A 17,475-nucleotide genomic window follows, 5' to 3' on the forward strand; every position below is an offset into this window, starting at 1 on the left:
GATAATAGCCATTCCAATAGTTCTGGGGAAATACAAAGCTGTGGTTTTGATATGTACTTTTCTGGTGACTTTTTATGTTGAACATATTCTCCTTCCCTCCCTACACATGTGTTGATCACTTGCATGATTTCTTGGAAGAAATATTTGCCTAAAGGCCCATCTAAAAAATATAATCTTTACTGGAATTCTTCAATATTCCTGCTGATATTTAAGGCTCCTGTCTATCTGTATGTATGTATGTATGGGTAGATGTTGCAACCAAGTGAAGGAATTACAAAGATTTTATCATCTTACCTTATTTTTTGGTTTTATGTCTTACTATGCTTTTGCCCAAGGGTTTATGTTTCTTTTCAACTTGGCTATGTATTGGAAACAAATGAGGTGTCCATTTCTACTTCTTTGCTTTCACTGAGAATTATCATCCTGTGCCTCATAGTATCCCACAAACATTTATCAGCGTTTGCCAAAACTGTACTGCAATTCATACGTCACATCTTCCATTAGGCTTCAACTACCTTCCCTTGTCCCACCAATCTTATAAGGTCTTTCTTAACTCATATTCAAATAAGCTTGACATGGATCCCATCCACTCTAACTCTCACTGGAGCTACACATGCAACTGTTCAACATAGAGACTATCATAGTATAATCTCCCTAACTGTCAGGCAGTAGAATTTATGAATGTTTGCATTTATCACGGCATCTTTGCAAAGTCTATATGGAGTACATAGTCAACAAGTTATTTATTGAGAAGATGAGTGAATGAATGTGCAATCTTCACTCAGTGTTTGGAACTGCTTTAAGACACCGACATTTTTCCAAGACACTTACCTGCCTATGTCACAGAATTCATATGCAGAGGAAAATGTCTGAGCGAAAGCATTCTCAGTTATCTATAAATAAAATGCTTGCTTTGACAATTATCCATGGCAATGTGAGACTTGCTTTGATGTAGTGCTTGGCAGGTGGGGTGACTGCATGGACAAAATTGGAAAGAAGTCATAGTTGAGGATGAGCTCACTTGATTTGGGGCACTTAGTAATAGCAAAGTAAGAATGATCAAAAATCAGTTTGAATTAAGAATTTCTTTCACATGCAGAAAAGGAAATAGACTAAGAACTTGTAATTAGGTGATTTGTCTAAGAGCTCTATTGTTATTGATGTACAAAGCTTTATTCCCTATCTGATCATGTTTCTTTCATTATGTCTGCATGGTAAATCCAAATGAGTTTATATTATCTGTCTCTTTGTTTTCCCTATTCATCTCACTGCATTCACATAATAAAATTTTATCAAAATAGTTATGAAATATCCACTTAGAAATATCTCTATTTGATTTTTTCAGTCTTATTAACAAACACACAAATTATCAAAGATATTATAAAATAGATGCTTATGATAAATGAAAAGGTAGAGAAAAATCGTGACCTTGGAATATTTATTAAATATTAATTATCCATTTGCTTATAACTTAGGATCTGGAAATGTGGAGCACACTAGGAAAACATAACACATCCCCATGGCATACATGAAGTCTTATAAATACAAAAGAAAAACAAAAGAGGTGCTTTGAGCTTAACAGCAGAGTACAGTTCTGCTTAAGAGGAAAATGTCCTAAAAGATACAGCACAGCTTTTGATTTGTCTTTGGAAGACTTGCACAGATTTAGCTAATCCTAAAAGTAATGTTAAGTATTTGCTTCCTAGGCAAAACCAGGGGATTGAGCACAAGTGGAATCTAGTGTGTCCCACAAGCCTAGGGAAACTTAGCCCTCAAAGCTGGGTATGGTGGAACACCCCTCAAATCCTGGCACTAGGGAATTTGAGGCAGGAAGGTCATGATTTCAAAGTCAACCGGGGCGAATGAGAATCTTTGTCTCAAAAGGAAAAGGAGAAAGGCAGGCAGAAGGAAGGAAGGAAGGAAGGAAGAGAGGGAGGGAGGGAGGGAGGAAGGAAAGGAGGGAGGGAGGAAGGAAGTAAGGAAAGAAAGGAAAGATATTTTCCAAGGAGACTTAACCCACTATGAGACTGGATCGTCAGCCCAATCAGGTTTAAATTCCTAACACCATGGTATCAAACCATCTCCAGAGAAGACTCTCAGAGGAACAACAGCAATGAAATCTATGCAATCCTTTGCAGAACTCATGTCTGTGAGTGTAAATAAATGTTGGCCTCCTCTGCTTCCATTCTTGGCACAGCAAGGTGATCATTATCTTCTGCACTGTTTTCCATCCATGGGATATCTGGTGACAAGAAAAGGCCGCTGATTAGCTGGGGATTTGGATTTGCTCCAGGAATAGAGTGGAGCGCCAAGAACATTGCTATGTCATTGTCTTTGTTGTTGATCATTCCCTACAGCTCCATGCAGATGGTCTGAGAGTTTGACCAAGTAGGGTAGGAAATTACATTCACGGAGTCCTGCTATGCAGCAGCCTCTCTGCGCTTGAAAATACCCCCTTGAGAAAATGAAACAGACTTTTTAAAAAATCACTTATGTATGAAAAGCTGTCACTCATTTGTAGAAGTGGAAAAATTGTTGATTCAGAGAAACCAAATTTAGAATTACAAAAATTGTATTTGTTGTCTATAAGACAGTGTACTCTTATGATGTCATAGTTTTAGTTATGATAAAATTTTCAAGATGCCTTAACTCTCAGGCTTAATGACATCTTAGAATAGCTATTTTCCTCTCTACGAAGGGAATGTTTTTGCTGTTATTTCATAAGTGTATGATGAATCCATGTGGGTGGGTGGAGCTAGAGGCAGCGGTTAGTAAGAGTGAGCTCAAGTCCTGCCCACCTTCTTCTCTGGTTATTCAGAGACACTTCCTTTTTTTTCTTTTGACTGCAAATCACTTTGCTTGACTTCCTCTACTGCTCTGTTAGAGGCTAAAACTGGCACAGTTTAGTTCCTCAAATACAAATTAAAGTGTGTGTGGTGGGGGACATAGGATTAAACCTTTCTTACTTTCACTGTGTGAAATTTCCAAAAACATAAACAAAACACTGATCGTTGGTGATCACATCTGAGAATTTCTTTTTTTGTTGTTGTTGTTTTTGTATTTGTTGGTCGTGGGGCTTGAACTCTGGGCCTGGGTGCTATCCCTGCACTCTTCAGCTCAAGGCGAGCACCCTACTGCTTGAGCCACAGCGCCACTTCTGGTTTTCTAGTGGTTTATTGTAGATAAGAGTCTCATGGACTTTCCTGCCCGGGCTGGCTTTGAACTGTGATCCTCAGATTTCAGCCTCCTGAGTAGCTAGGATTACAGGCGTGAGCCACCGGTGTCCCGCACATCTGAGAATTTCTAAATCATGAAACTAAGCAAGTTCTTTAGTTCCGTGCTCTGTGCATGTGTTAGAGAAATATATAATGTATAGCTTTTCCAGTCTAGTAGAGTTAGTCTAGTAGTGGTTAGTCATCTTTACTCTGACTTGATGATACTCTTACCACTTACATGAATCTTAATATCAATACAAACATATAAAAAAATCCTTCCCCATGATTAGTAAACATGAATGTATTTAGCTTATAACATAAGGATATAAGAATATCTCATCGATGAAATAATTTGCGAAGAGTCAAAACTCAACCTTGCTGCTGTAGGTTTTAGGAGCAAAGATAGCTCAAGAAAGGAAGTGCGCATTGCCGAGGAGGGATAAGTAGCCTGTGTTTCAATAAGAATGTGAGTTGACAATGTGTATGAATCTTAGTTGTCAGTGTCACCTATGCCCCACATGAAGATGCTTTCAGGAGGACTTGTCAGTGGGGCAAAAGGATATTTGGAAAAATAAAGAACGAAAAGAAGTCCTTAACTTGACTATAAGTAGAAGGTGGGTATCAATATGGAAGAATAATCTCCATAGGGAGAAAAATGGAGGAACTATTGCTCGTTCTTCCCCCATAGTCCTTTGAGTTGAATCATGACACAATGCTAAAGTACAAACGTGAGAATTCAGTGGCTGGACAAAGCCACAAATGCCTTGCATGTATAGTACTTTGCAACACTCCCTGTGATTTTGTTGATCTTTTTATATTGACAGTGATCCCTTTGTTTGGGAATTGTGTTTCACCTTTGTGATATTCTCTAAATTATCTTATTCAAGTCTCTTACTGGCCACAGGAGATTTTGTACCTAAGAAAAACAACTCTTAAAAACTTGTCTCAGGCCACCCATCCTCGGAAGACAGTGAATTCGGGTCCAGATTTTCCCTCTACAATCCCCAAAGTGCTGTTTCACCTAGCTTTCTTTGAGATATGTCTGTGACATGGCCAACCACGAGTTTCAAATGTCTCAATAGATGCCTCATCTGTACGGAGTCAAAACTTAGAACTTAGAGCATAGGAACATAGCTTCTCACAAACCAATTAGCGAAAACTATTCAGCAGCTTAGGTCAGCAATGCCGTAGGTCAGCCATATTAGTAGTAATCACAGTCATCCCAGGACACCGTAACTAGCGCTAATAGAATTAACAGTCAGTTCAAGTTGTATGTGCTTCCAGTAATTGAATCAGATAAAGAAATACTTGATTATTCACCATGGGCCAGGTGCTACACCCTTTTATCTCATTAAATGGTCATGACATGCCAAGAGGAATTTCTAACCTAATTTGACAAATGAATACACTGAGAATTTTTCCAGTTTACTGGAGCAAAGAGCTGAGTGGTGAGTCAGGATCTGATCTATTGCCAAATAGTTCTATAGAATATTTGTTCCTGTCACAATAGGGGGGAAAAAGTAGAACCAAACAGAGATGAACCAATCCTGAGAGGTTAGAGTGGCCACTGCCTGTCACTTCACCATCAGTACTTCTCAAGCACTGTGACTTCCGGTGTCTCAGGCCCACCCTATGCTCACTTGCCTCCCGTGTGCAGAGTCTAGGACCGAGGGCCAGAGTCTTCATGCTGTATTCTCTTATGTATCAGAACCCTTCCCCTGGGTCAGGAGTTTCTGACCTAGTAAACTGGGCCTGGTTAGACTGTACAGTGGAATGGCTCTCCACCACCAAGTCACAGCACAACAGGAACAGCGTTTCCTATGAATTCACTCTATCTAATCTCACCAGGAAACCTCAAGGCGGCTCCATGATTCTTATATTCATGCTTAGTTATTTCTCTTACATATTCTCCAAGTGGCTTTGTCTAACTATTTATAGCCTCCATAAAACTTTAACCCTATGCCTTCCTTCCTCCACGTCAGCAAGAATTTCTTCTGTATCACAGAAGATAGTTCATCCTATACCTTCTGCAATTTCTTCTGCCTTTACCATATGCTCATCATTATCATTTTTCCATTGACTTCCTGCTCTTAGGGGAAAATGCCTGTTTCCCTCCATGTATTTTTCTAATTGTCTAAAGATATTTCTCTGCTGTGTGTCTTTCTCTATAATATCTTGATCTCACAATGATCTTCCTTTAACAACTCTTGCCTGACTATGTGTTAACTATTAGATTCTCTATGACAACTGTTTATAAACAACTGCTTATAAACAACTTCATGGTTTTCATACCAGAAATGAAATTAATCAATAGTAAAATAGAGCTTTCTGGCTAGGAGGTGGTGGCTCATGCCTGTCATTCTAGCTATTCAGGAGACTGAGACCTGAGGATCACTGTTGGAAGCCAGGCAGGAAAGCCCCATGAGTCTGTGGCCCATGTAGTAGAATGCTAGCATTGAGCTAGAAAAAGCTCAGGGACAGTACCCAGAGCCTGAGTTCAAGCCCTTGGCTGGGATAAAGTAATCATATTACTACTACTACTAATTTGTTTACTATCCTATCTTCCTACTATTCTGTATCAAAAGCTAGAGACACAGAGAGAGACAGGGACAGATTATATGTCTTCACTTATTTACTTGACCACTCATTTCTCACTTATGGGTTTTTCCCCAAATATTTCCAATAACATTTTGGATTAAGAAATGAAGTTCTGACTAGGAATGAGTGCCAAACTCTGTAGCATGAGTTTGAATGACTACCATCCAGAATAACTCAGCAGAAACATAACCATCTCCATTATCAGTAGGCAAAGAGATTATTCTGCTGAGAAGGGTATGGAAGGAAAGATGAGAGGTAAGTGGGGAAGAGCCTTAGTAAGAGTTGGCAAAAGAGAAAGGGCCAGACAGGCTCAGGGTCCCTTGTCTCCTTCTCGTGTCACCATGATGGTCCCCGTTCTCACTACCTGGATGATGACAGTAGCTGCCAAGCCAGGTCCCTTCACGCTGTATCTATCTCTGTCTGACTTGTTTGCATAAAGTAAGAATTAAGAAACTAGTGATGTAAAAATAAAAATGACATTCTACCAGGATGAAGAGTGGCAAGGGAAGAAATGGAGAGTCTTAAGAGTTATTTCAATACCAAAATGAAAGTCTACTTTTCTTATTTTTTGAGGGGGAGGGGCTTATTGGGGATTGAAGTTGGGGCTTCAAGCTTGCTAAAACAAGTGCTATGCCTCTTGACCCACAACCCCTGGTTCTTTTTCTTTTTGTTTAGATATAGTTCGTTTATATATAGTTGTTCATATATAGTTCAAACATTTGCCTATGCTACCTTCAAACTATGGTTCTCCTAACTCTGACTCTAGAGTAGCTGGTATTACATTCATGAGTCACCATGTTTAGACCTGGGTATTTTTCTTAAATCTCAACATATACTGATTAGATTGTAGACACTGTTAAAACAAGAAAGTGGCAATTATGTACTCATCTCACTGATTATCAGGTACCAATGTGGATAACTAATGATTATAGTAGGTAATCGTTGAATTTCCAAGACTCAGTTTCTATCAGGTAAAAAATTCATCAAAATTATGATTTTTAGAATGTGATTTTATTTTATAGCAGTAACATCCTTTTCTCTGGGAAAAAAAAATGCTTATGTTTTCCTTATAGTTTCATTTATAAAGCAGTAATTGTAATTTGTGTGAAGTATATGAATTTTAACAATTGTTTAATTCTTTAATGGCACTATCCCACTATTATTATTTACTGTTAGTAGACATTTGAAGTTGATATTTAGCTCTTAGGTTCATCTAGGCTATCTAAATTTGCTTTGAAAAGACTCTGAGGATTCACATTTAGGGGTATAATTCAAAATGCTAAAAATAAAATGCAGAAATAAGCCCTTGGCTGTTGGAGGCCCACACCTGAAATCTAAGCTATTTAAAGGATGAAATCTGAGGATCAAGGTTCAAAGCAAGCCTGGGCAAGAAAGTCAGTGAGATTCTTACCACCAAAAAGGCTGAAAGTGGAGTTATGACTAAAGTGGTGGAGTACTAGCCTTGAGCAAAAGACCTCATGGACAGCTCCCAGGCCCTGAGTTCAAGCCCCAGTCCCAGAGTACAAATGAATGAATGAAGAATGAATGAAAAAAATGGGGATGAAAATGAACCAAGTGTTGATTTTTTTCCATGGGAAATAACTTTAACTTTTGTGAGAAAAATGGTAGTACTGCTTGTTCTCTATATCAGTGTTTCAGAGGATCATTTTCTTCAAAGGACATTTTGAGACTCAGGAAGTTGGCTTGTACTCAGAAGCTGGTCAGGTTAGTTTGAACTCAGTAATCAGCTCAGTCTTTGTTTAAAGCTACTTATAAATAACTTTTCCCATGCTGATAAAACATCAGAGCCTCAGAATCTTCTTGCCGCTATAGAACATTTGACAGTCTTTTCTAAGGAACAAATTATCAGATGGCATTAACTCAAAAAAAATTCTTTTCCAAGTGAAGTGAGGAATTTTGTCTAGGGAAATAGCAGGCTTCGGTGCAAGGTTGAGCAGGGCTTTCATTTCGATTATGTTATTATTGCTTCTCTATGTAATCTTGTCTTCTGTTTTTGTTACTGGCAGAAGTTGGAGTGATTTATTTGTAAACATTTGTTTTCATTCTTTCAATAATATTCATGCATTCTCATTACCACAAAGTCACCAAATATGTTTCCAGGTGGGGGTTTTCAAACATTTTCTGAAAACGAATCAATGCTTAATCACATAATCAATACTTAATGAAGTAATCAATACGTTAGACTTTGCATCTAAATGGTCTCTATTGCAACCACTAGATTCTGTTGTGATATTGCAAACCTAGCTGTCAACAGTCTATAAAGCAATGAAGGAGGCTATGTTCCAATAAAACTTTATTGATTAAATAGTCAGTGGACAAACTTGGGCCATGATTTGCTGACCCCTGATTAAAGAAAGGGATGCTAAGAAAGTGTTGAACTAAAAGGTTCAAGAGCTTAAGAATCTTCTTGATCTCTACAATTCAAAGATTTCAGATGCTCCAAAAACAAATGATCAAATTAAGTGCTACAGGTGCTCAGATTGTCTCCAATGGCTGCTTTTGTAAGTCATATATTTCACTGGCTGAATTTTACTCCTTTCAATCAATTCTCCCGAACACCAACGCTGTGACACTGTGAGACTTTCAAGGCTGATACACATAAGCTCATTTCCTGATCCTTAGCCCTGTGGAAAGGAGCTATTGACGCTGGAAATAGGCACTCAGATAATTTTCAGTTTTCTCCCATATTTCCCTTAGGACGTGTCCTAACTCAGTCCAGGCACTGATTTTGATCTTGCCTGTTTTCTCTTTCCATCATTTCTACAGCAGAGTTGTAGAGGTCAATGTTCTTTTTGGCTGTTGTTAGTTAGTTTGACTTACAAATTCAATACACAGGGTTGGCGAGGTGGCTCAGTGGTAGAGTGCTTATCTTGCATGCATGAGGCCCTGGGTTTGATTCCTCAGCACCACATGGGCAGAAAAAGCCGGAAGTGGCGCTGTGGCTCAAGTGGTAGAGTTCTAGGTTGAGCACAGAAAGGCTCAGGAACAGTGTCCAGGCCCTGAGTTCAAGCCCCTGGACTGAACAAAGGAGGAGGGAAGTAGCCGAAATCTGTACACTCTTTCAGCCTGCCACTATACCCAACTCAAAGCAATTTTGCCAATTTAAACTATTTTTAATGTTGCATTCAAAACTCAATATATCTGGCTGAATTAATTAGCAACTCCTAACTGCTGATTAAATTATTAGACTTATTGCAAAGCTGAGATTTTAATTCACTACCTGGAGTTATGAAAGGCTTACATCATCACAAAAGAAAATAAATTATCCTTAAAAATCTGAATATGAGAGCAATAAAGATTTCACGGACCATAATCTATGAAATGGATTTCATAATAATTGGGAGACTAGTTGAACACTCAATTTATTTTCTGAGGTGATAATTAACACTTTCAAATGAAAGGATTTACTGAATTCAAATGTCATGTCTCTAGTAATTTTTTTGTGAGTATTATACAATGATATCTACAGATAGCTCATCATAAGGTAGTAGGTGCTCATTGTGACATAGTAGATGTGCATCTTTTAGGAAAATATTTGTAATTATTTTTAGTCTGAGGTTTGGTATTAACTTTTTTTTCTTTTTGTACTAGTAGTGTGTCTTGAACTCAGGCCTTGGTGCTCTAACTTGGCTTTTTCACTCAAAGCTGACATTCTACCACTTGAACCACAGCTCCGCTTTTAGCTTTTTTGGTAGTTAATCGGTTAATTAACTAGTTAGTTAATTAGTTTCTCAGATTTGGCTGTCAGGTCTGATTTCAGTCCACAATCCTCAGATCTCAGCCTACTGAATAACTAGGATTCCAGGTGTGAAACATCGGCACTCGGCTGGTATCCACTTTATTATTTGGTTAGACCTCCGAATCCTCAGAATTCTGTAAAAATAAGATACTATGCCTAATGAACTATACACAATAACCCTATAGAATTGCCTTCAAAATAAAAAGTTATCTGTGTACAGTATTCCTTCAAATAGCTCGGCCACATAACTTCTATATCTAACAACCAGTGTGATCCAACTAGGGAGCCTAGCTCAATATTGCTCTTAGAATTCCCTTCAGTGTAAGAATGAAATGGCAGCATATTTTGGAAGAGCTAGTGACTAATGCCTTGAGTCTAGCCCTAACTGATGAAAATAAATTAATCTCGGTGGTAGAGTGGGTTATATAGCAAAACCCAATGAAATGTCCAAGTGTTCTACATTTTGATTGCTATTTCTCTAGCCTGGAATAAGCAAACAGGGGTGTAAGTCTATTGGTGAGCCGTGTTCTCCGGGGCCTCTCACCCTGACGGGCTGTGTCCTCTCCCAGGATCTGTCACTGCGAAGGGGATGAAGAGAGCCCCCTCATCACCCCCTGCCGCTGCACGGGGACCCTGCGCTTTGTGCACCAGTCCTGCCTCCACCAGTGGATCAAGAGCTCCGACACGCGCTGCTGTGAACTCTGCAAGTACGACTTCATAATGGAGACCAAGCTGAAGCCGCTGCGGAAGGTACGGTGGGCGCTGGAGCGGGGCTGGGACCGAGAGCGTGCCAGGCCTGCAGGCAGCCAGGGCGGCGCGCAGGCTGGCTGTCCTTCCAAACCCACTGCCTTCGATTCCAGATGACTGTAATACCCACGAAGGACACATGTCTGGTGCAGGGCTCCACGTGAAAAAAACAGCAAGACTTTGTAGGCAATCCTCCTATTCTGTTTTAGAATCTAGGACCCCGTGCTTTATGCGTCAGTCTCCAGACTTTGAAAAGAGTATGTGCACATACACACACACACACACACACACACACACACACACACACACACACAGGTAGGGAAAATATAACTGTAATTCAATGCAAGGAAACTGAGATATTGTTATTTGCAGTAAAGATCTGTAAGAATAAGATACTTACTGAAGTCACTTCCCAAGAATGATAAATTCGATTTCATAATATGAATTCATCTAATTCTTTGAAAGCCAAGTACTAGATTTTTTTTTAACTGTCTTTAAGTAGTTCTACACAAGAGTTGGTATTTGACAAATCAGTTAAGGAGTACAATATACCTTGATCTGTGTTGCTCCTTTCAATATTCTCGCAAATTCCTGCCCTAACTATTCGTTTTGGTGGATATACCTTGGATTCTTGACAGCATGTCTTCTCTTCATTTGTCCACCTCTTTTGGCCCCGCCCACCCCTTTTGAGTACCTACTTCCTGGTGTTTATTTTGCTGCACTTTGCCTTTCTAAGGAATTACACTATTTGCGATCTCCCTTGAATCTACCATATTTCAGTGAATACACTTGTGTACACTTGCATGCTACCCAATATATTTACTTAAAAGTTTATAAGCTAATTCTCAAATGATTTCCTCAGATGAGGTGCAGGCTCTTTTTATTTTTAATTGTATTTGAAGATTGGTTTGATGTTTAATATGGATAGAGTAAGTAGAAAGAAAAAAAGTAGTGTGCATCAAACTGTAAGAGAGGCATAAGTATATTTTTAATCCATAAAGTGTATTTTCAAATTCTTTATTCAACATTTTTTGAAAGTATGGCTGTAAGTTTTGGAGTCAAGTTTAAAATTAGCGTCTCACTCACAGGACTAGTGATAGGGGATATAAGCAAGGACATTGGGTTTTATATAATTCACACTTGAGAGCTGGCCTCTGGATTTTAGCATGCAACTTATTCAGTTTTTGCCTGTCTGCAGAATTACATATATATGGATGCCTCAATTTCCAAAGGAGAGTATGCAAACTGCAATTTAAATAATGAAGCAGCCCAGAGCTGTTTTTTCATTTAAATTGAATGCAAAGCTAAAGTGGATAGAGGGAACATTGCTTGGAAATAAACATGATGGCTTTCAGAAAAAGCAAGGATGTACAGCAAATAAGAATGTTCCAGTGGGCATCTGACTGGTGGCTGACCACTGTAATTTGTCATTAGTTCTGAAACTTAGGAAGAGGGAGAATAATGTTCCCTGCTTTTGTGGCTTTAAAAATCTGCAAGGGGTTTATAGATGTCAAAAATTATGCACAGAGTGCCTTTGAAGTGTGAGCTATCTTTTTTTATTTTTTTCCTTTTTAACATGGAATGACCTGAATACCAAAAGGTGACACTCTGTTCCTTTAAGAGCAACCAATGCCAAAAATAGAAATGGATGGTTCTTCTTTGTCCTTTCTTGATCCACTAAGCAGATGTCCCGTGTTGTCTAGAGGGCTAAGTGGCATTCTGTGTTCCCTCGGGGAACTGCAAGTTGTTTTATAGCATCTGCGTATTCCTTTGGGTTTCTCCTACCATCTATCTAACCAAAGCTTTTATTTCAACTTTGTCAAACATAGCATTTCCATTTGAGGGCTAAAATCTGGATTGATGACATAATCAAACTCATTATTTATGACCTCCCATCGTTACCATTTTTGGTGGATAAACTCCACATGATTCTGGTGGGGAAACTGAACAGAAATGTGTTCTCTCCTCAGCTTTCAGGGAGTCAGCCATCTTTTAAATACGACCTGAAGCTTTTCTTAATATTCCATTACCAATAATTTACAACTCCACCAGGAATTCCTTCTCAACTGACCTATTTATAAACCAAATAGAAAGGAAGCAAATACATCCATCTTTTTAAATATTCATGATAATGAATATGTTGCTGCCACCTAATGGGTACCTACTAACTGTTGATTAATGAGATATTCTAGTGTCTTTTTTAAAAGAAAAACTTTCTCTGAGCATAAATATTGATGAAGGACCGCACTTCAACATCCTTTATTTTTAATAACACTTAAGTCCATCCAGGAAGTGTTAGAATCTAACCTAGAGGCAATGTTTCAGCATCCCACGGATGTGTTTTCTCTGAGCCACAGGGCTTACAACTTGACTATTAGTTGCTGACATTTTAATGTATGAATATTTCAAGCAAATTACAGGTGTCAAAATTCACTTGGAAACCACAATCTCTGGCTCTACTGGACTTATTCCCTGTATGACAACAACCAGGGGAGCTAAGCAGTAGCTGAGCCCTTCAAGAGAGAATTTGCTTTCAAGTTCCTCCCATCTCTTCCCTTTTACTCTTTTTCTGATTCTGAGTCCTTCTGCCATATCCACTTCCCTGAGTACATCCAGGCCTGGCATAGGGATCTAGTGTCCAATTCCTGTTGCCCTAAACATTGGAGTATGTCTTCTAGTCTACCTTCTAGAATGTCTGGGGCTTTACAACCAAGGAAAAAGTTTTACAAGTTCTCAGGCGCACTTGGAAGGATCTTTAGAGGTAGGCTCTGGAATGAGTTCAGATTGTGCAAGGTAATATGAACTCTCCAGACCTGAGGCAGTTTTCCTTGTTCTAGGTGGTTTGTTTTGAAATGGTACTGGGATTCATCAACAGTTTTCTTTTGGTAGATTTTAAGTGGCCATAAAGAATGCCAGGTATAGCATTTGGTTGGAATATATTTGAAGTATATCCAATTAATTGCTCTCTGCTCAGTAATTCCATTACAGTTTATAACGTTCTAAAGACAAAGCCCATGAAACAATTAATTTAGCTAATGATTCTGAATTTCTGCCATTACCCAATGGAGACAGGAGATTCTACTTAAATGAAATGACTTCGTAAGTAGAAAGGTACAAATCTTCATAGTCTGAAGAACCTTGGGGCTTAATTGTCTTTAAAGATATCAGTAAAACCTTACTGAACTAATTGCTGTTACTATACCAAGACCTACAATTAGCAAATTCATCAAGGTTTCCAGAAGAAAATCTTTATAAAGGTAAAATAAAATCAGTGGTTTATTTAAAGTAAAACCATTTTAATCATCTTTCAGTCAGTAGCTCAACTACTTTTATGACATTCAGTAAAAGTCCTATTAACTTGCTGAGTTTTCCAGGGTCAGAAGTGATTTATCAAACCCAGAAAAGTCAACAAGTCTCAAACAAATAAAGTACAGTAATGACTGAGTGAAATTTGGAAAAGTATACAATATTGATTAGGAAGCATAAACTGACCAGATTCTAAAACTGTGAAGTTGAATGAGATTCAGTTTTGAATCTTCCGGGGTGAAAGAAACTGGGTTTTTAAAGCCAAATCTGCAAGCATAGAAAATACCCCTAATCTTCTCCCTCTCCTACAATATTTCTTTACATATTTTTCCATGTGGAAATTCTTGATAACTGAACTGTATATTACAAAACATTTAGCTCCATGCAATCCTTATGTTTTTGGTCTCAGTTCATTAAGCCTGCCTTATGAAAGCTTACCAAGTCTATTTTACAAGTAAGGAAAATGAGAGACCATATCAAACAGAATATCATGTACCCCAAAACCCTTCATTCTAACAGTTTTACTCAATGAGTGCTAGGTGCCACTACATAGCTAACGAAGGATCATATTTTAAGTGTGGTGGTGCACACCTATACTCCCAGCACTCAAAAGAATGAGGCAGGGAGATCTTGAGTTTGAGACTAGCCTGAGCTACATAATGAGACCTTGTCTAAAATAAAAATGATGATGATGATGATGATGACGACAATGATGGTGATGATGGTGCTAGTTGATAAAGATAGTGGTAAAGGTTGCCTTCTCTAATACTGGAGCCTAACTTTGGATTCTTTGACACTTTTAAGTTGCATTTCTGGAGTTCCTATTCACGCTTTATTGACAAAGTCAAGCTTTCCAGTTTTGATCTTTCATGGAGCCTGCAGTGGGTGGATAAAAGAGGATTCTTTTTAAAACAGTAAGAGGAGGGACTCAAAGAAACATTCTCCAGTTTGTCTTTGGGGGAAAAATAAACACAGAAAAAAAAGATTCAAAGTAACATCCTACCTAGGATAACAGGACATAAAAGAGTAAATTGAAAATATTTAAAAACTCACTTATGAGACCCAAACACAGAAAAGAAACTTTAGCTTCCACTTAATCCATTTCTGATGGGAATCGTTCAAATAAAATGTTTCTAAAACAAGTACTTCTTTTCTGATATTTCACTTCCTTCTTATCCAATAGCCTTTCAACTAAGTTCCATCATTATATACACATTAACTCATTTGCAGGCTGAAAACGATGAACCTCAGTAATTTGAAACATACATTTCTATTGTCTTTTGTATTTTATACATTTTTCTTATTTTTTTAATTATTCTTAAGTAGTTGTACAAAGAGATTTCAGTTCAACATGCCAATTTACGAATACAGTGCATCAGAATCAATGTCCTTCTCCATTCTGTCCCGACTCCATCTAGCCCCTCTAAGTACCCGGCTCCATTTTCACAGATGTGCATTGAATATTATGACCTTATTTGCCCACCCTTCACCTCTCCATTCATCTATCTCAACTTGAATTCCCTTCCTTCTGGCAAATTTCAGCTTCCTGGTATTCATTCTTTGAACTATAAGTTAGTTGTTCTAAGGAGTTACACCCTTGGAATCCTCCCTTATCTATATTCTAGTCAGTTTTTGAAACACATATTTTTATTTTCACTCTGCTTTTTCTAGCCTTTTTAAAGATGGTTGGAGGGCTTTCTATCTATCTGTTGTTTCTCCTTCTTCCATGGACAAAGAACATCAAACATTCTTTGGCTGTTTCTTCAGTAGACTTCTTCAAGATTTCACATAACTCTTTCTTTTCTGCCTTGAACCAACACTGTGATGATAGAAATCAGACGTTATAGAACTGGGTTTGCTTCTATGCCTCCATCAGAAAGAATGACATTGCCCCATTTGTTAGGAAATGGAAAAACTTGGAAAAAATTATATTAAGTGAAGTAAGCCAGGCCCAAAGAAACGTAGGTCCCATGGTTTCCCTTATTTGTAATATCTAGTATATGTATGAGTCAAGCAGAAAAGGTCAGATAATGTGATGTCAGGAAAATGAACCCTTAGATGTGTATTTTAATGTTTTTTTCTTTCATGCATGTGTTTCTAACGCATTTATAAGATTATCTCTTTGTTGCTTTGTATGTCCCTCCCCCACAGTATAACCCCTGCTTTCACTATATTTGATGTCAGTATAACTTGTGGAGGAGATGGGGAAAAACCAGTTGTTTAAGGATACAGGTGGACCTGTTGCAACAATGAGAAGTACAAGTTGTCATGTCCAAAACGAGCTTTACAACGTTGGTGCGGGGGGGGGGGGGGGGGGGGGGGAAGGGGGGGGAAGGGGGGGAAGGAGAGAGCTTTACAACGTTGGTGCGGGGGGGGGGAAGGGGGGGGAAGGGGGGGAAGGAGAAGGATTGGGATTAGGCGGGGAGGGGGGAGGCTGGGAAGGGATGTGAAGGGTAAACAAAGGAGGAGGCTGCAATGCTTGGTAAGAAATGTACGCATTATCCTGCCCATGTAACTGTAACTCCTCTGTACAGTATGTTCACAAATAAAATTAAATTAAATTAAAAAAAAAAAAGAACTGGGTTTGCCAGGGTGAACGTCACTTCTGGATAGACTTTGGCAAGATTGTCCTTTGATTTCAGTCAAGTGTTTTATTGGGCTCAGATAATCTGACCTCATTCTAGGATTTTCAGAGATTGGAGTGGGGGACATCCTGCTTGATTCTCAGTGAGATCTAAGAAGTGGGGGCTGCACAAGAAAGCCCTCAGTAATAAAGTGCTGATACCTTCAGGCATTCGCCTATGACTAGAGCTCAGCTCTGAGGATTAGATAATGCTGTTCCATTTCAACAAACATACAAGTCTATCAGCAAGTAAAAGCTGCACCAGTGTAGTCCAGGTGAAACTTCCTTCATGCTTCTTGTAAAACCAACTGTACTCATTATCCTCAATGCATATGTCCTCTCCTATCTTTTAGTACCACAACATTTAGTTCCTCGATTTAATACCTCAATTACTACTCTGAGGACCACAATTGGTGTGTTAAGTAATCCACTGTGTACACATGACAATGCCAAGATGTCTTGTGTCAAATACTTAGCAGATGCAAAATACAAGTATTTCAGCGATTATTCTAATAGATACTTGTGATTTATCAAATGTCTTTAACTGAAATACTAGTAGGTCAATTAGTCTTCAGAAGTTTCAAAGAAGTAAGTAGGCATCTGGAGTCAATATTATAGTGTTCAAATAGAAATATTGTTTTCTGGCCAGCCAAAGAGTTTATTGTTATGAAACTCCCATCTGCAAGTACAGTCCTCCCTCTGGATGGATTTGAACTCATGCCCCCAGCAAATGATGTACCAATGGTTGTTCTAAAGGGACCCAGCAATGCAAGATTTAGTCACTCACTCAATTTACTGTACAAAGAATCTACTTAGTAATATGAGCAAGACAGTTCCTATTCCTGACCTCAGAATGCACAGAACAAACCACAACAGGATGGGAAAGAAGGTGAGAGTAAAGTATCACTCTGGGGGATATGACAATTCAAGGAGAGAGTTAGCCATCATGACCACTTATCCTTGTAAGACTATCTCTAAATAAATATATGTAAATAAGGCAAGAGAAGAAAACTATAAGCACATAGAAAAATGATTACCTTTTCTCTTTTTTCCTTCCTACTAATCTAGAAGTCAGTTCTCAATAGTGAGGTCACCAGGACAGCAACTGAATATACAGAAAAGAATTGGAATAGCAAGTAGAGTTTATTTAATCTAGGTTTGGATAAATAATCCTTGAATAATTGGTTGGTTCTGATTGATTAAATGCAACATTTTTCTAGCAGTTC

The 17,475-nt window shown here is 38.5% G+C and overlaps 1 protein-coding gene across 3 annotated transcripts in view; it reads left to right on the top strand.

Annotated features, from left to right (window-relative positions):
- Marchf1 (membrane associated ring-CH-type finger 1) overlaps positions 1-17,475 on the top strand; it is a 59,529-nt gene that overhangs the window by 13,884 nt on the left and 28,170 nt on the right. For all 3 annotated transcript variants that reach the window (XM_042701395.1, XM_042701404.1, XM_042701385.1), the window contains one exon: positions 10,143-10,323. In XM_042701395.1, the coding sequence (XP_042557329.1) occupies positions 10,143-10,323 (181 nt within the window). The remainder of the gene's footprint in view (positions 1-10,142; positions 10,324-17,475) is intronic.

The sequence above is a fragment of the Dipodomys spectabilis genome, unplaced genomic scaffold (assembly GCF_019054845.1).
Source record: "Dipodomys spectabilis isolate Male_0828 unplaced genomic scaffold, ASM1905484v1 ptg000009l, whole genome shotgun sequence".
NCBI lineage: Eukaryota > Metazoa > Chordata > Mammalia > Rodentia > Heteromyidae > Dipodomys > Dipodomys spectabilis.